The sequence below is a fragment of the Sycon ciliatum genome, chromosome 5 (genome assembly GCF_964019385.1).
Source record: "Sycon ciliatum chromosome 5, ocSycCili1.1, whole genome shotgun sequence".
Classification (NCBI taxonomy): domain Eukaryota; kingdom Metazoa; phylum Porifera; class Calcarea; order Leucosolenida; family Sycettidae; genus Sycon; species Sycon ciliatum.
In genome coordinates, this window is record NC_088647.1 from 23,211,436 (window position 1) to 23,235,409 (window position 23,974).

Below are 23,974 nucleotides of genomic sequence, written 5' to 3' on the forward strand. Positions count from 1 at the left end.
TAGGTTACTAGGCAGACCCAGCGACCAACAGTACATGTACAAGTAGAATGTACACTGTACTAACTCCACTCAATACCCGCCATTGTCCAACTAACAACTAGTATACAATCATATTGAGCAAGTACAGTCAGCCATATTCCCAATGCACTAATGAGGTATTCCCGGTCTGACATTGTGATAGTTCAGTTTTGTGATAACCGTGTGATGCCGTCAAGCATAGAGATCAAGCAATACTGTACAACTCGTACAAGCCCACATACAGTTTACGTCAGTACAAACTTCTTGCAATCCGAGTAACTCTCCATAGTCCCAGGCAATGCAACTTTCAGACGTGAATGTGCCGCTGAGTAGGTTTTTTCCGACTATTCAGAATACAAGCGCAGAAAGAACATAGGCTAATCTCAAGAGAGAGAAAACTAAAGCTCTGCTAAAAGGAAAGGTGAATCAAGGATATCCGATAGTATTGAAATCATGAAACATACAGTACACTTGTAAATTCGAATCATACGAAGAGAAACCGCATAAAAGGTTGTAAGATCAATAAACTCATAGAATCATAATAATTATCAAGGCGCCAACAGCTAGGCTCTTCAGTGCAGCTGAGCAGCTCAAAATGTAGCCCAAAAAGGTTCACGTTTCCGTGCAACAAAGCAAAGCATACACATTATAGATAGCAAATACAAACTAGCAGTGCAGTAGAGTGTGGATTTCATTACACACTAACTTGCATTTTCAACCATTTCACTGAGCAATTAATTCTAGCAATAATACAGCATGAAGGAAAGTGTAATTCAATCATATCTACATCAGTTGGAATGCCAGCCAAAATCTCAAAACAGAGCTCATTGTGGGTACATAGCAGATCACGCCAGGTCCACCAGCAGAGTAACCTTCACAGACCCTACAGGGACAAAGCATACACAAAGAGATCGTCATAAATGCACTGAGTCCTGAAATAACACACACACACACACACACACACACACACACACACACACACACACACACACACACACACACACACACACACACACACACACACACACACACACACACACACACACACACACACACACACACACACACACACACACACACACACACACACACACACACACACACACACACACACACACACACACACACACACACACACACACACACACACACACACACACACACACACACACACACACACACACACACACACACACACACACACACACACACACACACACACACACACACACACACACACACACACACACACACACACACACACACACACACACACACACACACACACACACACACACACACACACACACACACACACACACACACACACACACACACACACACACACACACACACACACACACACACACACACACACACACACACACACACACACACACACACACACACACACACACACACACACACACACACACACACACACACACACACACACACACACACACACACACACACACACACACACACACACACACACACACACACACACACACACACACACACACACACACACACACACACACACACACACACACACACACACACACACACACACACACACACACACACACACACACACACACACACACACACACACACACACACACACACACACACACACACACACACACACACACACACACACACACACACACACACACACACACACACACACACACACACACACACACACACACACACACACACACACACACACACACACACACACACACACACACACACACACACACACACACACACACACACACACACACACACACACACACACACACACACTAAGCCTCTGATGTTTCTGGCTCTAAACATCCCATTCTCTGGAATACATTTTCACCATTAACTTCATTCAAACATTCTCTGTGAGTCTCTCAGTTTACATTTGCATACTGCACTGTCACATTGCCAGCCATACTGGATCTGTGGCAAAGCGGACAGAGAGCACACGGTTAAAGGGGAATCATGGGAACATTGGACAGGTTTCTTTGCCTCACGACATGACCGTGAACAGTTGCTAGTTCGCTGTACTCTCTACATGACAAAACTCGTTGAAAGAACCCTACAGGAATCAGGAAGGGAGTGAGACACTAGAAACCCACAAGCAGTGACTAAAGGATAGAGAAGCGAAACATCTAAGCCCACGCGGAACAACGAAACATGATGGGTTCAATGTGGTACAATTTATTAATCACGACGATATTGCCTTCATATTGTGACACACATAGAGCTTTGTTACGTACAATCAGATGGGCACTTCACTGGTTGAAGACTACACGATCATGCAAACGTGTGACACTGGCCAAAGCCTAGAAAAAAACGCACCCCTCTGTCTTGATAGCACATCATATTTCGACTAGTCCTGGGTATGAACATCATCGCTATGTTACCTATCACCCGACAGAACAGGGATGTTGTAACAAAAGCTTGCAGGCTACTGGCACTGCCATGGAGAATGTGACCTCATTTCTCCCCGAGCGTGTTTCCCTCAAAACTATTTATCTGCCTGAGCTATGACATCGTCCTGACCAAGCGAACAACAATGTAGCCGCGAAAATCTGTTCACAGGTGGAGTCCGGGATTAAACTAAATTCGCAAAGATTCGGCTAGAGACCGAGCATTCTACATCCGTAGGAACGCCACCACCCTCAAGGATCAAGGCGTGGATGCATCTCCTAAAACGCCGGGAGGTAAGTAGTTCAGACCCAGCACCAAATGGGTCAAAGACCAAAAATCACATTGGCTGCACCCGATTAACAGCAGTGCAAATGAAAGAGGAAAGCAGCAGTAGAATCTGATGTTATCAACTTACGGAGGACAGTTTCCACAGCTTTTCCTTCAGTAGGTCCACAAGCTCCTGGTGGGCCCGCTTCTCGCTTTCCTTGAGAGCGGTAACAAACAGGTGGAAGGCCTGTGCGCCGCAGCGTGGCAGTGCTTCCAAGAAGACAGAGACCTAACGCAAAACATTCCAAAACAAACACAACATTGATTTCTATCCATTATCCTGCAGCACATCACTGTCTCGTCACTACTTTTGCCCAGACATGTGAAGACCGGGAAAGAAAGTTTTAGGCTGTACAATCAAACAAACTGTCATGCTGGTATGTAGTCTGCCATTGGCCACTTTTGCACAAAATACCGAGACTTTGTGGCTTGAAATTCCAAAAGAAACTTTACATTTCCAGCCATCATGGTACAGTAAAGCCATTACCTGTAAAGGCAACCACTCGGATAAAGCCATTACCTGTAACGGCAACCACTCGGATAAAGCCATTACGTGTAACGGCAACCACTCGGATAAAGCCATCACCTGTAACTGCAACCACTCGGATAAAGCCATTACCTGTAACTGCAACCACTCGGATAAAGCCATTACCTGTAACGGCAACCACTCGGATAAAGCCATTACGTGTAACGGCAACCACTCGGATAAAGCCATCACCTTTCCTAGTAGACCACTACAATCATGACCAAGGGATGCTATTTCTAGTCACATGACCCTGGATAAGGAGACCACCTGGTAACAGACACCACATTTTGAAGGTCTCTTGAGCAGTCGTCTTGGACAGGCTTCACTGTACTTCCAATGTGTTCAATAAAAGTGGTGATACTGTTTCTGATTTGTAAAGTTCCTGAAATGTGAATGTTCACCAAAATGTATAAATGAAACTAGCATGTGACACTCAGAGTGACTACTTTGTAGCTTTGGAGCAAACTTCCACCAGTAATTCCATGAGAAGCCATTATACACTAACGCATAAGTTACCTGGTCATCACGATCATCCATAGCACGGAGTTTCTTGCAGAAGCGTTGGGTGATGATGCTCTCTGCATAGAGACGGTCCAGAATACCCTCTTCTACGTCCAAACTACACTTCAACTCCACATAGCTTGAACGCAGTACTTCCTGGTGAAGCTCAGACATCTACAGTGGAAATGAAGATAGATTCACAAAGGTATTATACGGTTCACGAAATCACGGAACTGGTTTGTGAAATTTCTGAGTGTTGGTAATGGTTGTAAAGCAATTTGTTTGTCTTTCTTGCTTTAGCTATTCAGTTTGGAGAAAAGCCCGTTAGGTAATCTCATCATGTATATCCGTGCTCAGAAAACCGGAGTTATTGTAAGTTCACAGTTCTGTGTGTATGCTGATGAATGGTCTTGGCCTCAATATGATAAGTCTCCAAACACAGGTGACGTTGCTGTTTCAAAACACACTGGATGCTAAGGTATTCTTCACTGTACAATCACCAAACAAAATTTTAGTAGAGTGTAGAGAGTAGAGTTCTTACCCCAGTCTCAAGTTGACTACTCTTGACATTACCAGTCTGGGAGGCATCAACACTAGTCTGCATGGACAGTGTCTTGTCACTGGAACACACTGATACAGGATGCAGGTCATTGCGATGCAGTGAACACTTTCCAGGACCAGGACACACACGGAATGTCTCCACGAGCTGTGACAGACCTTGCGACGGCAGGATATCCTCCACAACGTAGCACATGGCAGTGTCGGAGAGATCCTCCAAGACAGTGCACAGGTGACTGATGGCTTTCTTGCTTCCACTTGACTTGACAATAGCTCGGCTCTCCTTGACACACTCAGTGCTCACATGGCCCTCAGCACGCAAGCTTTCCATGCAGTCGCTCACATCAATCTCAGAACAGATCTTGACAGCGGCACAGTGTTTGTGCAAAGCTAGGTGATAGCATGCTGCTCTCTCAGATTCAGACTTGCCTGGAGGTAGCTGACCTGCAGCGCAAGAACACGACAAAGAAACAAACTCTAGAAATGACAGACAGGGCCCGAATTCCACCACCAATTCAACTCGGAATTAAGCACTGCTGTGATTTACAAGACAATTTTCCTGAAGACACAATGAAGAGTTCAGAGATAATGGCTTTCAGCAGCTTCATTACTAAAATTCACCAATACACCCAGCACACCAGCATGGGCGTAGACTGACTTGTGCAGGCATGTCGGTGAACCGGGTTATTCTGCCAATTTTGACACAAAACAGTCATACGGCTCACTACAAAACAGTCGTACGGCTCACAACTGTGCTCCAATATGGCAATACTCAACATACAGGTCTTAGATAGAGGGGTACCATTTTGAATGGAAAACTGGAGACTATGCCCCTACACTGTGTCACAATGTTAGTGTATATTGTGATGGCGGTACACATGGTCAATATCTTCATTTCTCAAACCGACCACTGTCTCACAAGAAAACTAAAGATGTAATCAACCTCATGGTGCATAGTGGAACCACTTTACCCTCAGCGCATACATCACTACATACTACTAGTAAACAACACGTCCAAATTGAAAAGCCGCACTATATTCCATTCGGAAGGTGAAACATTCTTAAATGTTCAGTGTTTCTCGGATTGTTTCAATGCCAGTCCGAATCGTCCCAAAATGGGGCAATACACTAATCAAAGAAAAATAATGTCTGCCAGTTGTCATAAAACCCGATCACGGGCTACGAGAAACAATGCGTAGATTGCAAGATCGCAAACGCACTTTTGGTACAGTGAAATTCAAGCGACGGGATCAGATTTAGCACACGCTATCTAAAAACATGTAGGTGGCCAGCCGTACATAAACTACTGAGTGTCGGTGTCAAGTGCAAGCTAAATTCTAAAGTGCTGGCAAGTGAAATCCAACATCATGAACACGGCACTGGCATGCTCAATACACAACAAAGCATGTTTAATGCTAGGGACGTGCATTTTCTGATCCGGACTAGATGTGAGGTTGGATTTCATTTGCCACTGTTGTATAACTGTTAGTATCATTAGAAGAACCTGTATCAATAACCCTGCTATGCATTTCGTTAAAATGAGCTGTGTCACTAACCTCCCGAACATGCAGCAGCATCTGTAACGACCGTCACTGGGTCGGACGAACAATCCTTCTCATCCATACTCGCCACCGTCTGAAAATGAAAGAAAACAAGAGTACACTGCTAAAGTAATACAAGAAAGTACCAAATGTGAGGCGTTGACCAATTGTCAAAGTACTTTGAAGTGTATAAAAAGCACAAATTGTCCGCAAGCAAGTGCAGGAAGTTTTTCTCCACGTAATTGATACCATGATTCCCGTTAATAATATTTCTTCATAGTACTGATGCTACGCAAGAGGTACACAAAAGGAAATAAGATAGGGCTGTTTCGTTGTTACTCAGTACTGATGCTACTATTCTGATGTCAAAGATTAAAAATAGAGAGGATTTAGAATACCTAGTCACATTGCATAATATGAGACGTAAGGGCGATACCAATCCATGGTATACTCACATGTGTGTCTCCAGAGAAGCATGGCCAGTAGTGCCGCACATCACTGATATCCACTGACGGACGTGCTCCAATGGTACAGCGTGGTCGCAATCCCTCCACCAGCGGAGCAAAGTGTTGACAGCCAATCTCCTCACAAGACTTCTGCTTGTGTTTGCGACACGCATCTCGGCTGAACGAGCATGGACAGCGAACAGCTCTGCCAAACTTCACATGAGTCAGGGAGAATGCCTTCAGCTTGTCGAGCTCCGACTCCAGGTACGGTAGAAGCTCGTGACAAAGCTTGATAGCTTCAGCCTCATCCTTACTTTCAGCAGCTCCAATGCCAGCGGATTCAACTGACTTTCTCCCACCGGCAGCAGCAGGAACAGGAGTAGCACTGGTGATTGAAGACTTAGCAGTTGGTCGAGCATCAGCAGGAATCTCCAGTGACAGGCGAATGCCATGCTGGAAATACTGCATGACCAGCCAGAAGCGATCCTTCACCAGAATACGTGCCGATGTGTGATAGAGGATTGGATCCACCTTTGGACTGTAGCGTTGCATACACCTCACAACACCACACCAGAATAGGGTTTGTGGAAAGTAACGATCTGCACCACTATACAGGTACATAGCTGGACTTGGCTTGCCTTTGCTCACTTCATCTTGAACACGTGCAACTCGCTCCACCAGAGCTGGTACAAAGAACTTGCGAGTTGTCACCTCTTTCATCTGACCAGGCACCTTCACAGTTGTCTTGGTGTTGTAGAACAGGGCAAAGTGCTCACCCATCTCAAACAGGAAATCACGCTGTTCTTCTGTGGCCGTGTAGCGCGATGTCATACGATTGTGCTGTGACCAGCGGTGCAGGGCAAGACTTTCAAGAAGGATACCATTCTGAGTCAGCAAGTCGTACTGTGGACGTAGACGCTTGCTCTGCATATCCTTTGGTTCAGGACAGAAGAGCAATGACATGGTCTTCAGAACCCAGTGGATGTCGATGATTACACGATCACGAAGGCGGGCATTGTGAACAAAGTGAAGCAAATGGCCAAGACCATGGTGGAACTTCACCATCTCCTGGAAATCTGACTCAGGATCATCACTGGAGATGCTACCAACAGCAATGGCCAAGCGACGTAGCTCCTCAACCGATAACCATGGTCGTTCAAACGATTTTGCAATGTGCCCAATAGAGATGGTCACAGGAAGCCAGCGGATTGGTATGGGAACGTTGAACTGATACTGCAGCTGCTGGATGATGTCTTGCCGTAGCTGAACAACTGCTGGGTCCTCTGGATCTTTACCAGCTCGTGTGTTGTCCACAAATACCACCTTGTCGATGTTGTTGGCGTATGCTTTTCCCTCTGCATTGGCCCAGATGTACTTCTTTATCTCTTCAGTTGCCTTCTTCCTTGCTTCTGGATTCTTAGGTAACTTGTCCACATGTGTGCCAATGGCAAACACGGGTACGTTGTCGCTGTCTCCAATGACCTCGTGGATAGCGTTGAACCATGTCTCCATCACATCAAAGTTGGTCTGCTCCAGGTGGTTGGAAAGCGGCAGTTCCTCACCATCTACACCAAATGTCGGCTTCGCTCTGGCCTGGAGCTTCTTTGATGCATCAAAGACGACAGCATATGCACATCTGGTGCAGGCCAGCACCATGTGCTGGATAGCAGCAAACATCTTCTGACCTGCAAAGTCCCAGACATCCATAAATGTGAGATTTTTGAGGTGTTCTGCAGTGAAAACTTCGCTTTTGCCTGTCCGCAGATCATTAATGAAACTTTCGAACTTCAATGTTGCTGAGTTGATTTCTGTCTGTAGTTGCTGGACATCTTGCTCCGGTGTCTCTTCCTTCAGCGCAGCCATTTCTGATACCTCTTCCGGCTTGGATGCAGTGGAAACATTCTGAGATTCCATGGTAGGACTGGTGGGTGATTGAGCAGAGAACCCGGTATCGGTGGTTTCATCCGCTTGCCTGAGAGTAGTTTCACTCACACTGGCTGTACCTGCTTGCTCAGTCTCAATCCCAACGGAAGGTGATGCTATGGGCGTTGATGGCGTTGAGGATGTGGACCTGGTGTTCTCGGGGATAGCGACGCCTTGTTGTCTCAGTGCTGCTACGATCTCTTTCTTCCGTTTCTCTTGACCAACAGCTCTGTGCGTCAGGGCCAACTGCTGCTGGTAAGAATCTTCAGCTTGCTTCCAGGCATACTTTAACCCTTGTTTCTCGATGGTGCAGATCACCTTCTCCAGCTCCACACCGATTGTGCTGTCGACTTGAGACATGAACGCTTGGCGCAGGAGGGATCGCAGAAAGCTGCTCTTGCCTGTGCGGCCTGGCCCGCACATTATCAGGCGCCCGTACGGTATCAACTGGACACCTTCCTTGATCAGTTCACTTAGAGCTGCTGCGTACTGGCCATTATCAGCTGCACAAAATATACACATACACCAGAACAAAGCACAATACATTTGATGTAGATGTGAGGAAGAAGTTATTGAAGAAACTGGGAAGGATAAGTTCAGAATGAAATGGGTCTAGCTAGCCTACAACACCCGGATTAATCCCATTTCAGCACCAGAACTTCAACATGGACAGTTTAGCACGACCATTTGAGCACAAGCATTTCAGTGGAATGTTACGGACTGCTGTGCATTCGAGCAAATTAAAGCTGAGAAGAAGGTGGTATTGAATCTCTTGAAGTTGCATCAAATTATCTGCACACCACGTGCCTGTGGTAATGCACTGAGTGTCAGTGCAAAACATTTCCGTAGCACTTCTTATCCTAGCACTGTTCAAACCAGTACCTGCCAATCATGTGACACGTCTGCTGAAATCACATGCTCTGCAACATTTCTCATTGTCTATTACAGTCAACTTGGCTAATAACGACTGCGGATATAACGACAACTCGCGAATAACGACAGAATTTCTATGCCCAGAGCAAAGTCCCATCTAGCTGTATTATATTTTTCTTCGGATACAACGACTATCTGAATAACGACATTTCGCGGATAGCAACATGCTTTTAGTGCCCCGAGGTCATATTCACTGCTTGAATAACGACTTTCTGGGCTTTTGACAGCTATTTCAAGTACCTGTCATGCAGCAGTAATACCAGAACCCATGGTGATGGATAAAGGCACACATGCAAGAAGATGCAGCCAAGGGGGGGGGGGGGGGCTTTATTTTTTATATTTTTTGCTTCAAAATAATTTGGGTGATGTCATGTAGTTGTACATGATTGTAAAGTAATCATCATACATGTACATGATTGTGCATGTCCCTGTACCTGTAGATGGCTGCAAAAGGCTAATTTTTCAATCTATTTCCCTTGCATATTGACTTTATAGTTCCTTTCAATCGTAATATGAAAATAAAGTACACAATGCATAGAGCAGGAAAAGAGCTTCATTTTGATACGCATGTCATACTAGACAAAATACGGGTTCACATACATTCAAATGGGACTTCGGGTATAAGGACACTTCGCGAACAAGGACACTTTTCTGATGCTCAGCCGAGTGTCGTTATTGGCAAAGTTGACTGTATTTGATTATGAGGGGCATTCCTCCCTTTCATACTGCCATTGTTTCACCAGTACAGAAAACTAAGTACATTAAGCAGACAGTTCTTCCGCAGCTCCAGTTACAATGCAGAGGCTGTCCTACCTTTCGTACTGACATTGTTTCACCACAACAGAAAACTAAGTAAGCCAAGTAGACATTTCTTGCGCAGCTCCAGCTACCATGGAAAAGCCGTCACCGTGCCGACATGACATGTCAACACCTCATACATCTACCATAGCTGATTAACTAGTATCCTGTAGGCTAGGTGTTCGTTGCTTAGTATACTGTCTTTATGACTCTGTGAGTGTGTGTGTGTGTGTGTAACGGATTTCGTCTTGTATTGATTTACGCATGTCGTTGTATTTGGTTCTTGTCTGGTGGAGTCCAGTGTCTGATGTCATATATGGTCTAGGTGTACGCGCGAGTATGGTGTGATGTGTGACGTTTATGGTATGTGGTGCATGCAGGAGTACGCGTTGTCAGAGTGTGAGGATGTGCTTCCGTCTGTGTGAGAGTGACTGTCAAGTGAATGCAGTACATGCGCAGTGCTAGTTTGGTCTGGGAATGAGAGTCGTGTGTGATTCGTCCGTGGTCTGGTTGTCTTGGTCTTGGTCATGTGTTCTGTACGTATTAGTCCCTGATTGGTCGTCACGATTTGTCCTCGGTTTATTACTGCTTGTTCTTTGTTGATCCTCTGAGTCTTTTCCCGGGAGTCTTTCCCGTCGTCGTTTTCTGTCTAGTCCTTTCGTCTCTCTCTCCTCCTGCGCCCTCGTCATTTCTTGGTATAATATAAGAGTATTGAAGATACAATCAAGAGTTTGCGTTGTTGTGTGGCGAGGGCCAGGGGGAGAAGCATTTCCGTTACAGTGGCGCCCAACGTGGAGACTGGCTCGAACCTGATTCTACTTCTCCACAAGTAGTTTATGCTCGCCGTGGTCCTTTCGTTTCTCCTTTCAGTTTTGTCGACGTGTGGCGACTTTATTATTTTTATTTCGGCAAGCGGAACTGGTCGTTCATCAGGCTGGTTCAACCTCGCGCTGCACTACAAGCAAGCCTCTTTCCCGGTGAGTCAATCCCAGTTATGGCTTTCGCTGTAGTTTATTCACTTGCCTGCCTATTTTGTTGTCGTAAGCATTACTGCACGGACACACCCAGGGCCCGGGTGCTGTGGGTTTTGTTTTTGTTGCTTGTTATCTTTTCGCGCTATCGTTCCGATACCATCAGTCTTTGTGACGGCGATCCGGTTCTTGTGTCTCTCTTGTGTCTTTCTGTTTTGGGTTTTGGCAGTCAGTGTACGTATATTTGCTGGGGTTTGTGCAGTTTCTTGATTAGCCTTTCAGTGTAGTCGTGTACCTGTTTGGTTTGTCAGCTTAGTTCGGTTTGGTCTTTCAGTGAGCGTCTTTTGTTTATCTTGTTTTGTGTCGACCTGCGGGTCTGCCCGGTTTGCCCTGTGGATGTCCGATCATGGTGAGCCACGGTCCGCTTCGTGAGCTGGTGGGCTCCTGTGTCTAGTATTTAGTTTGTCAGGGAATTGTAAAATAAAAGTATTATGGGTCGTGGGACGACAAGAGGATCATACGGGGTCGTGGGACGACACGATGGTCCGACATCGGGAAAGTGTGGGACACTTATGCCGGCTTAGAGCCGAGGGTTTTGTAAAAAAAAAAAAAAAAAACAAAAAAAAAAAAAAACCAAAAAAAAAAAAAAAACAAAAAAAAAAAAAAAACGATGTTGATGCCGGCTCCGCGCCGAGGTTATGTTTTGTTTCACTGATTGACTACATGCCTGCTGTTTTCTGCTGTTCCGTCTGTGTGATTTGTACATGTTCTACACTGCGCTTCCCTATCGAACTGGCAAGTCGACCAAGGCAAGGGACCTACTCACCGTACTCAGCCTCTGCACGTTCCCTGCCGCCTGCTCATCATTCTCCTCCTGTTGTCTTGCTTCTTTTCTCGGATTTTTGTCATTTGTTCTTTATTTTTCCGAGAGTCGAGGTCGACTCTCGCCGGAGCGGAGGGCTGTGTAACGGATTTCGTCTTGTATTGATTTACGCATGTCGTTGTATTTGGTTCTTGTCTGGTGGAGTCCAGTGTCTGATGTCATATATGGTCTAGGTGTACGCGCGAGTATGGTGTGATGTGTGACGTTTATGGTATGTGGTGCATGCAGGAGTACGCGTTGTCAGAGTGTGAGGATGTGCTTCCGTCTGTGTGAGAGTGACTGTCAAGTGAATGCAGTACATGCGCAGTGCTAGTTTGGTCTGGGAATGAGAGTCGTGTGTGATTCGTCCGTGGTCTGGTTGTCTTGGTCTTGGTCATGTGTTCTGTACGTATTAGTCCCTGATTGGTCGTCACGATTTGTCCTCGGTTTATTACTGCTTGTTCTTTGTTGATCCTCTGAGTCTTTTCCCGGGAGTCTTTCCCGTCGTCGTTTTCTGTCTAGTCTTTTCGTCTCTCTCTCCTCCTGCGCCCTCGTCATTTCTTGGTATAATATAAGAGTATTGAAGATACAATCAAGAGTTTGCGTTGTTGTGTGGCGAGGGCCAGGGGGAGAAGCATTTCCGTTACATGTGTGTGTGTGTGTGTGTGTGTGTGTGTGTGTGTGTGTGTGTGTGTGTGTGTGTGTGTGTGTGTGTGTGACTCTGTGTGTGTGTGTGTGTGTGTGTGAGCTGAAGACATACATATACATCTAGACTACCATGCTTACATGGACACTGCAGCAACAGTCAATGTAACTACATAGCACATAGCACCCAGCACTAAATACAACTGCCTGGTACTCTGTATACTAGTCTACTGGCAACAACTGTGGGTCCAGACAGAACAGTACCAGTAAATAGCGCATAATGGCATATGCTTACCCTGGTCTACTTCCAGTCAACTCCAGGAGTTGTGCGCACAGTGTTTGCACAAGTGCATGTAGGAGCGCATGTTACGAAATGATTACTGATTTTAGGAAAAATTGCGCAGACCACGTCGGACGACCTTTGTCTCACCGGTCATAAAGTGTGCGACGCCATTGAGTGTAACACTTAATAACAGTGATCACTGGCAGAATCAGGTTTTGCTAACTTAACCACACGCTTTTCTGTCTCTCTGGGGTATTTTGCGCTGACCTTTTGGGCACTCATTTCCACGGCGCTCTAATTCGCAGAAGGATTTACTGTCAGGCTGAGATGTTCCTCGGTAACTCTGTGGACACTCAGTTTCGCCGGCCGCGCTGAGAAAGGTAGTCCTAATTCGCAGGACACTGTAAAGCTTGCGCTGGAATGCGAGCGTAAGGCTCGGGCTGACAAACTTTGAGTATGCATTCCCCTAAAATAGGGCCGTGCATTAATGGAGGACCACTACAAGGACAGTACTGACCTTCAACTGCATCTCCTGGTCCTTCTCTCACTGCAATCACACCTTCATCATTCATCATTGACATTGCGGTACCTGCTGTATATGAAAATGAGATCAGAAGAATCCGGCACAATAGAATTACTAAACAAAATGCTGGTGATTTTCACAAACATGACAGGCAGGTTTAGGCTACTTTACTTTGCTATGAAATAGAGTTTGCGACTTCGGCGATCATTTCATCAGAACATGAGTTGCTCCCAACACTGAAGCTAGCGCTTTCCCGCCGACTTTGAAAGTTCAATGGACTTCTTGTGTGATCTGGATGGCGGTTGTGAGTCAGTCAAGCGTCAGGTCAAATCACCGGGAGAAAGTGCCATTATGATTAGGTATGGACGATTTCAATAAAATTCCTCACAACGGAAACCAAGGCTAGAACATAACGTATACCAAACAAATTGGAAAACAGCAAATATCATTTAGAACATTTCTGCTAGTATAAGACAACTGTATTTTCATAATAACCTTCAGCTGGTATGCACACTAATACAAAGACCAGCATCATCCATTGACTAGGATTCACCATCATGGACATTCTTTAACTTGCATCGCAGTCTTCAAATTGTCACTTACTATCGCTCTGTAAATCAATAGCCAAATTCAACAGTTGGACAAGACTACTCCCATCGCATCCTGCCTCACGGTCGATCTTGATCAGGAAATCTTTATCCAGTCGTTGAGTAAGAGGATGGTGGAAGGAATAAAAGAGAAGCACAAAGCTGGACACTGGGTTCAGTAAAGCCGCCCCAATTGCTGATTGACAGCAAAGTGGAAGATCACGCACATGACCGGCCACCTCACATGCCGTTCGATAAGTGCTGATACGCTCTTCATCCAGGTAGGCACCTACAAATACTTCAGTGAGCACTATATCTGGTACGGTCGCTAGTTTGGCGATGATCTGTGGAAAGTTGCTCTTGACAACACTTGTGAAGAAATCTACAGACAGCGAATAATACACAAGAAAAACAGGACACATTGTTGTAACCACTATGTCTGGTCCAATAGTGTGTGTGTGTATTTTCGTGCGTATGTGTGTGTGTGTTTGTGTACCGTAATGTCCGCTGCAAATGCCCACCGCATTGTGCAAGATCTGCTGGCCTGTACGCACTGACCCCATGCACTGTCACTCCCATTGTACGAAACTGCATCTCACACCGTGGCGCGAAGAGCGCTTTGCTACGGTAAACAATGTCCACTTTCCTGGTTTCAAAGTCTCTTTGGGCACTAGCTATGAGCTAGCTCGTAGTGATTTTAAGATGTTGTTTGTTGTGTTTCGCAAATCCAAATGGGTTTTTCTTCCGAATAACAAGGTAACGAAGAGCAGAGTATGGCAGGAACCAAATATACTTCTGATGGTGTTTCAAGCCATCATTTCCGAATCACGCAACACGCAAAGGCAAGGGTTTTTCTCGAGCACTTCAGAGTTTTCAACAAGTTGGTAGCGACTTTGTAGGTGTAGCTTTTGTGACATCTCCCCTGTTCGACTTGCAACTGCAATACTGCGACCGGTCAAGTCGTCGAACGATTCTTCGTCAGAACAATCACCGTTCCGTTCTGAAAGCGCAACATCGTCACATTCATGGCACTGCAGAAATTTCATGATTTGAAAACCAAAATAATGGAGAACGAACTTTTAGGAAACTTCACTTCTCAACTCTAAACTCCAAAAACGGTCTCTTCACTGCGATTTAAATTCAAACTCCAATTTACATTACTGTACACCAAATTTTCGGGCCTGGCCCATCATCAGGAGAACGAACTACAATAACAAAGACGACTCATTTATCGGGTGCAAAGGAAATCCCGACCGAAGTTTTTCTTTGCAGCAAGATAATGACAATCGCTGTTGCACAGGATCCTGGTAAGACATAGGCACTGTGTAGGCATTACAGTCGTTCTTGTACGCATTCGACCTTCATGCCAGTTTTCTACAACTAAATTGACCTGAAAAAGACGAAAATAGTATGGACCCGCTGGGGTGAGCGTTTGCTGCGAACTGGGCACTTGCAGCGGACTTTACGTATACACGTATGTGTGTGCGTGCGTTATGTGTGTGTGTGTGTGTGTGTGTGTGTCCCTGTATGTCCCATATGGCACAGTGGTATGTGTAGTCGATTTCCAATCGGGAGGTTGCGGGTTCAATTCCCGACGATTATGGTCGCACACGTCTTTCTTCTCTTTCTCATTCTCCTAGCTCTTCTTTCATAATCCTGGGTGGCTACCAACAGCCAGTGTATGCCGGGGGATGTGGTGTGGCGTGTGTGTCCAAAAAAATTAAAAAATTAAAAAATTAAAAATAGAGATTCACTGGCCAGGATACGCCACTTCAATCAGCTGTGTGTTGGATACCAGGCTAAAATTAGTGGCGGTCAATTCATCAGCCTTGCAAGCTGTTGAATGGTGTAATTCCAGCATAAGTTGCTATTTCTAATTAAGCTATTCGCTATCATCGCTTCCGCGATGGGTAGGTCTGAGGTCTGAGGTGTGTGTGTGTGTGTGTGTGTGTCTGGTGTGTGTGTGTGTGTGTGTGTGTGTGTGTGTGTATGTGTGTGTGTGTGTGTGTGTGTGTGCACGTGACGTGTGGTGCAGTGGTAGGTGCAGTCGATTTCCAATCGATAGGTTGCGGGTTCAATTCCCGACGATTATGGTCGCACACATCTTTCTTCTCTTTCTCGGACTCTTCCTGACTTTTCTTTCATTATCCTCGGTGGTTACCAACAGCCAGTGTATGCTGGAGTATGTGGTGTGGTGTGTGTGTGTAGAAAAAAAATGGAAAATGAAAAAATGAAAAATAGGGATTCACTGGCCAGAAAAAGTCACTTCAAACAGCTGTGTGGCCCGGCTAAAAATAGTGGCGGTCAATTCATCAGCCTTGCCAGCTGTTGAATGGTGTAATCCCAGCACAAGTTGCCAAGTCTACCATAGCTGTTCGCTATCATCGCTTCCCCGATGAGCATGTCTGAGGTCTGAGGTGTGTGCACGTGGTATGAAAAATCCTGGGTGGTCAGTCCCAACAGCCAGTACATGGTGGAATATGTGGTGTGATGTGTGCTGGAAAAAACGAAAACGAAAAAGTCACAGAGGGATTCACTGGCCAGAAATGGCCTCTTCAAATGGCTGTGTGGTGAAGACAAGGCTCAGAAAAGTGGCGGTCAATTCTTCAGCCTTGTAAGCTGTTCAATGGTGGAATACCAACACAAGTTGCTATGGCTTCTGCTGTAGCATCGCTATCATCGCCTCGGTGATGGGCGTCAAAACTCAAAAGGGCAAAAAAGGTGCATGTGGTGTGTGTGTGCATGCAGTGTCACCGTGTGTGCATGCAGTGTCACCGTGTGTGCATGCAGTGTCACCGTGTGTGTGTGCACGTGGTGTGGCACAAGCATAGCAAGGCACAGCCGAGCACAAGAGCTTGAGTTGGGCTATATGGTTGCTGGTGTCGAACAACTGGTGTCAATTGATCAGAGCATGGAATGTCATGAGCTATACGTATACCCATATCCACGCAGACTGTACATATACTGTATTACCATAACAAAGACTGCATTTGACCTGCACACTAGGAAATAATATGCTGTATACAAATAGGTATGTTGTACATGCTGCTGCGTTTGTGTCACTCTGTTGCGGCCTGCTGCTGCGTTTTTGCTGTGTTTGTCACCCCTTTGTACATGCTGCTGCACCGTCTTCTGACCCCCCCCCCCCCTCCCCCCAGTGTACACACGTTTCCGTACTTGTCGCCGCTTTTGTTGTCTTTGTCTGAATGTCATCTTCATACTTCCGCCACCCCACCGCAATGTGCGCTGATCTTTTCCATAGTAAGTTTGTCATGTTGCCTTAAACTGGCCACATTCTCATTGCGGACAGGATCAGTGTGTATTTGAGAGACACGATCTGCCTAGCAAGAGTAATCTGAAGGCTTTTCTACTCTCGTATGGCGTAAGAGAAATCACAAATTGGCTGCGGGCACAACATCAAATTCTAAACAATAGCACGTCACAGCCTAAGGACCAGCAGAGCACTTTTCCCGAACCAGCCTCTCCATAGTATTTCAGCAGAAATCCATTGGAACAAAAATAGATCTCAACTCAGAGTTGCATGGTACTCAAGCTCTGCACGTTGTGCAAGCTCTGCAATCTCACCAGTATTCACGGTTCATTTGTAGCCATTCAGCTCTACAGGTCCAGACGGAACAATGACATAATGTGAGCTACTGGTATTTCACTTGTTCAGACTTTGGCAGGAGATGGAGAACTTACAGTGCAGGATCTTGAAACAAAAAGCACTCCAATTTGAAACTGCGTGCTGCAGGCTAGTACAGCGCCGGCTTCCGCGGATAGCAACTAGTGGGTACAGGACCTCGCGATCGCAGCAATGCGTACAGGTTTTCCATGCACGAGCCTACATGTCGGGCATGCGTGCACTAGCTGCGCAAATTGGTTTTGCATGCAAATCACGGGAGCACGGAAATTGAAAGTTTCACACATCGTATGACTCATTTTCTTTTGTGTGTGTCTGTATCACTCGATGTTGATTATATAGGAGAGGGTTTGAGTCCCCATTAGCTTGAGTCATCATCAAACGTCCGCTACGAAAGATGTCTTTTCCCTTTCTAGATACTTGGATCCAATTTTTGACGTACTGTTTAGCCAATGTCAAGGAATGATTGATCACAGGCTCTTAAAAAATAAGTGCACATTTCGGTGTTGCGGAGGAAGTATATTTTTAGACTACATTTGAACTCAGAAAAAGTGTGCACTCATATAATAATATAACTTTCGTGTAGCCTTGAGTATTGCAAATGCATTGCTTGATAATTTGACTGTATACAGCGTATGTGACATACATGCTCAGTTTTAGTCAAAAGTCCATGAAGCGTAACAAAGATTGATGGATCTTTGCACCAAACAATACTTGGCATCAGTTGATCAAGTAAAGATCTACACGTCTCGTTATTAAACTTACATAGCACGATTACACTAAAGTAAGTGCAATCATGTTCATTTCATTACTTTTGAACAGATGTCACGTATTGACTAAAACCCGTGGCACGATGGTACAATGCATGAGCGGTAATTATCTTACATCGGCTCAACCACATTGTTCATTCCCATTGATGGTATGCCGGTTCTACAGTCCATTCATAAAAATATGGTTCCTGGCTCTGGCGAGCTCCCGTATTTGGCGATCTTCGTGATATTATCGTACACAGCGCAGTGCTGCAATTTTTTTAATTTGAACCCGGGTCCAAAAGGGTACCTGAACTGGGGTCGAAAAGCACAATGAACTGTTGCAGGCGGGGTCAAACGGCCTGGATTTTGATGGTGTTTCCCAAATCAGTGCTTTTGGGGCAAAACCTGACCGAAATCCTATTCTTGTTATGGCTTGCTTTTTGGATAAAGAGACTTCAGAAACATTTTTTTGGAAGAGGAATCCATAGGGGATTGCAGAAAAACATTCTAAAAAAAACTCAAAGATTGACCCATTTATGGCCAAAGGCTAGAAGTCCATCTTTTTATGAATATACAGTCGTCACTCTCTAATCCGGCACCTTTTGCTACGGCGTTTTCTGCTGGATTAACGAGGGTGCTGGATTAAGAAATCCTGCCCTCTGACACGGCCCTACCGCATGCATGTATCATATGACGGTACGTCAAAACGCAGGGTTTTTCCGTGTCGACCCAAGTATTTGGTGCACGGCTTTATATTCTCAATTGTTGTCCGGGAATATACACAGTGATAAAGTGATAAAGTAAAACAGAGAACATGTTCACATGTACTCTTGCACACACACGCACACACACACACCTGAAAATTGGCAGGACACTACTCCTTGCTAAAATAAGAAAGTATGGTTGGTTGACTGCCATTGTCTCCTGGACAACATTGACCAGACTGGTCTAGCCTGGCCTGGCAAGGAGTGCACCTGTACGGTATGCGATTTACGACTGCCGGATTATGAAATCAAACTACGTGCAGTTTGAGCGATTCGTTTCAAAAAGTCACTGCCGGAGGCGGAATTCAAGTGCCGGATTAAGATGTAGGAATTGAACGAAAAAAATCGGCTTCGTCAGAAAGTGCGCCGATTGGCGAGGGTTCCGGATAAACAAGTGCCGGATTAGAGAGGGACGACTGTACTGTAGTTCTACTCTACAGAATAGAATGCATGATCTTGTATAATGTTGTAACATGCACCAGCATAACATCACACATAACATGTATGTAAAGATTTCTTCAATGTACAGTATTGCACGTGCTATCTTCATTTACAAGGTGTATACGAGTATGCAACAGGTATACTTATGCTATGATACTTATGCAGCAAACAGGTCACAATACAAATGGACTACTGTGCTCACTATTTCATATTTCCCGCTTCTTTGTCTGTATAGATCATTCAGATTTTTCCATCAACTATAGAAGAGCGCATGCTCCAGTGTTTCCTGTCTTCCAATACTTCTTCTCATAGTAATACTCATGAGACTACAAGGTAGTCTTCTGAGAGTGCTTAGGGAAGGTATTGGGTTGCCAGAGCAGCTAACAAGTGAAGTGGTGCAATTCCACGTGTATGAAGTATGAACTTTACATACAAAATGCCATGACATCATTGCACTACTTCCCTGCTTAAATTAACTGGGTGCAAGTGTTAGAACTAACTTTATGGCAATCTTTTACTCACAAGGATCCTTGACATCTTCATTAGGATGATCATTCTTACGAGCTTTCCAAATTCTCTCCAGCAATCCACCAACCGCAACATTGGACGGGAACGATGAAGACTGGATGTCTTGAATGAAGCTCTGGACGCCTGATGGTCCTCTCTTGTAGGTAATAACCCAGGCAACATATGCAACTAAACTCCCCTTTGCTGAACTCCTACTACTAATGGTGGTGTAATTGGCCTTCAAACTCATCACATTGCTCTTCAGCATGGGATCTCTGCTGATACGTGGATGATGTTCATCAATTGCCATGACGACTTTGTCGAATGCTTCATGTGAAATCTTGCATCGAGCTATGTCATGCCATGCTGGCAGGACAACATCATCCCAGAAGTCAAACGGCATCGTTCTAAACACAAAGTTATACAAAACAAAACAAAAACAAGAACATGAATATGCCTCTTCTGACCGTCGATGAATTTGCTGAAAGAGAATTCAAGTATGAATGACAATCAGCCAGAAGACCGGCTGTACAGTGTAACACAATACAGGTACATGTATACACATATCATTATGTTAACACTCCCCCCCCCCCCCCACACACACATACACACACAGCATAGAGATGATTGACCCATGTGTATGGAGACAAATATTGCCATGTACCACGTACACCATACCACCACTCCTTACACTGTCACTGCTGGTTCTCCATAGCCACATACGAGTATTATGTAAAACTCACATAATTCATTTTTGGTAAACTAAACACACTTCACCTACAACACAGTCCTCTGTTCTACACCACTACTGTTCATATGTACACACAATCATTTCACTACATCATGGGTAAAAGATATTCATGGTTCAAGTGATACTCAGTTTGACTGAGTTTTGCGAATCCGCAGGAACTCCACCACCCTCTATGGATCAAGGGTGCAGATGCAGATTTTAAAGGGATGGGAGGTGAGTTGATCACTGATCAGACTCACAACCAAAGAGGTCAAAATCAGAAAATCCCATTCACTGCATTCATGGTGAACTCCATTGTATGTAAACACTGTGTGAATGACAAGAGGCAGGGGTGTTGGAATGTATTTTATGATGGTACTGTCAGCCACCTGAAGTACAATTTACTCGTGGGGTTGGGGTGGTTCCTATGAAAATTTCGAAATTTAGATCCCAGATCAGTGTGTTTTATTGATTCAGAGGGTACCCGGGGTGAAGAGTGGTACGGTCAATACCATAGTGACCATAGCGTGTCCGACGCCCTGCAAGAGGTTCATGTATAAGGTTTCGTGAAATATTACAATAGAGACGAATTTACAAGTACCTGCGTACAGGAGAAGTATTCATCAGTTTGAGGACAGTGTTCAGGGTCAGGAATGTCCTTAGCAGGTGCAGTTGAATGCTCTTCTCAAAACAAAACAAATCACGGTTCGCGTCAGACTCGGCTAAAGGCCGTGTTTTCCACATCCGTAGGATTGCCGACACCCTTCAAAGATCAAGGCTCTTCTCAAGATGAAGTCAGTAGAACTGCGATGGCCCTTGTGAAGTTGTGAAGCGCATTATCCTTTGCAAGATCGGACTCGGATGGAGAGCCAAGGATTAATTAATGGAAAAATACAAAGGACCTAGGAACTAAAAATTATGCTATAATGTCCACTAACACAACCAGTTACTAAACAATCAGCTCCTGCGATAACATTGCACGCCACTGACCGACTGTACTGACGTTCTACAACTAACTGTCTGACTGTTTAGTAACTGGTGGTGTTAGTGGACAATAGCGTAACTTGTAGTTCATTGGTCCTTTTCATTTTCTTTAATTATTATCTTTTGCCTTTGTCATTTCCCTATATCTCTGCACTAGTGTTGTAGTACGTTCCATAGAGTGAATTTGACTTGCAATACAACTACATGTAGGTATCGCTAACACGGGTTTTCTTCACGTCTTGAAAATCTAAATCAATTCTCCACATAGGATAACTCCAACCCATCTTGCCAGCCTGGCAATAACTGACTGTACTGCTTGAAGGTTTCAAGGTCTACCCCTCTTAGTCATGTGACATTTTTACAGAGTGTATACATGCACTGTACCTTACCGTAAATACTGGATAGCTGCAGATACAGTGCAGCTTCGGTTTTCCAGCACAAGTCGCACTAGTGGCTTATCATCAACACATCACTCTGACTCGAGAGAAAACAACGCAACAATGTTACCGTTGTCGTTTAGACCTCGTTGTCACCGACGGACACACGAACCGACAATGATTTTTTTCCATGATACTGAACAGGTCTACTTTCTCTGGTTCTGGGACAAGGGTATGCCCAGGAGACTACAGTGTACAAAACTGCTATCAAACACAATGGTGCTGTACCTCTTCTTTGCAGATAAACGGACCGGTAATAACTGCGTCTTCACCAAACACACACACACACACACAAACCGACGCAGGTGCAGTGCAGATGCTACGGGAACAGCTATGTATGATGATTTCCGTAGTGGCCGGCTTGGGTCGTTGGTGGCTACCGCGTCCCGCGGCCCGGTGGATCGATCCGAAGGTCGTTACGGACAGAGCCGGTTTGGCGCCTTCGTTTTGGCCTTAGGGGGGGGGGGGGGGGGGGCGGGGGCATGCATTCATTGCGCGTGAGATTCGCAGAGTCTCTGCATTCTCAACAACAATGGTAACCACTGGTAACTGGGCGGGGTAAGGACAATCGTTGCTATGGTGAATCATGTATTGTGAAAATGACACGAAAAAGGAACCAACACTTGCATGGGATACATGTAATGATGTATACAGCATCGGCTACACGGTACACCCAAATGATTTTCTAATTATCAATTTTCCCTAAACTCCAAGGCAACCACTGAAACATACAGTATGATTCACTTCTCCAACCCCAACAAAGGTCTCTTCACTGCGAAAAAACATTCCACCAAATTTTCGGGACTGGCCCTTCAATAGGCTGAAAACACAAACAAAAACCAGGAACCCACCGTCTCTACACAAGTCATACATACATGGAGACAGGCGGTATGCTGTACATACTCGCAAACGCCTCCCAAAACTAAATCTCTTAGGAAACCAAAAGAGGTGAGTACTGTCGGCCGCCCAAGAACGGCCAGGCTAGAATTTCACCACGCACAGCATACCAATGTATACACGGTGACTCAAATGTGCATTGAGTACACTATACACGTACATGAAAATAAGAGCAGTTTTCATGTAGGTTACTAGGCAGACCCAGCGACCAACAGTACATGTACAAGTAGAATGTACACTGTACTAACTCCACTCAATACCCGCCATTGTCCAACTAACAACTAGTATACAATCATATTGAGCAAGTACAGTCAGCCATATTCCCAATGCACTAATGAGGTATTCCTCTGACATTGTGATAGTTCAGTTTCGTGATAACCTTGTGATGCCGTCAAGCATAGCCCATCAAACAATACTGTACAACTCGTACAAGCCCACATACAGTATACGTCAGTACAAACTTCTTGCAATCCGAGTAACTCTCCATAATCTCAGGCCATGCAACTTTCAGACGTGAATGTGCCGCTGAGTACGTTGTTTTCGACTACCCAGACTACAAGCGCAGAAAGAACATAGGCTAATCTCAAGAGAGAGAAAACTATAAGCTCTGCTAGTGAGGAAGGTGAATCAAGGATATTCGATAGTATTGAAATCATGAAACAGACAGTACTCTTGCAAATTCGAATCATGCGCAGAGAAACCGCATAAAAGGTTGTAAAATCAATAAACTCATAGAATGATAATAATCATCAAGGCGCCAACAGCTAGGCTCTTCAGCGCAGCTGAGCAGCTCCAAACGTATCCCAAAAGGGATCACGCTTTCGTGCAACAAAGCAAAGCATACATAAAATTATAGATAGCAAATACAAACTAGCAGTGCAGTAGAGTGTGAATTTCATTACACTCTAACTTGCATTTTCAACTATTTCACTGAGCAATTAATTCTA

The 23,974-nt window shown here is 45.0% G+C and overlaps 2 protein-coding genes across 2 annotated transcripts in view; both read right to left on the bottom strand.

Moving 5' to 3' along the window:
• LOC135818082 (uncharacterized) overlaps positions 1-23,974 on the bottom strand; it is a 108,539-nt gene that overhangs the window by 60,011 nt on the left and 24,554 nt on the right. The window contains exon 3 of the mRNA XM_065331405.1: positions 13,889-14,254. Within this exon, the coding sequence (XP_065187477.1) occupies positions 13,889-14,254 (366 nt within the window). The remainder of the gene's footprint in view (positions 1-13,888; positions 14,255-23,974) is intronic.
• Positions 333-8,904, bottom strand: LOC135818086 (uncharacterized). Its single transcript, XM_065331409.1, has 6 exons — positions 6,357-8,904; positions 5,917-5,995; positions 4,344-4,804; positions 3,818-3,976; positions 2,864-3,004; positions 333-901 (listed from the first exon to the last, which is right to left on the bottom strand). Exons 1-6 carry the CDS (start codon positions 8,814-8,816, stop codon positions 893-895), a joined length of 3,309 nt encoding a protein of 1,102 aa, XP_065187481.1. The 5' UTR covers positions 8,817-8,904; the 3' UTR covers positions 333-892.

Coding starts and splice junctions, on each gene's coding strand:
- LOC135818086 (XM_065331409.1), bottom strand. CDS start 8,816: ATGTATTGTGCTTTGTTCTGGTGTATGTGTATATTTTGTGCAGCTGAT. Junction 4,805..5,916: donor TGCTGCTGCATGTTCGGGAG/GTTAGTGACACA, acceptor CTTGCGCTGCAG/GTCAGCTACCTCCAGGCAAG. Junction 3,977..4,343: donor GTAGTCAACTTGAGACTGGG/GTAAGAACTCTA, acceptor TTTCCACTGTAG/ATGTCTGAGCTTCACCAGGA.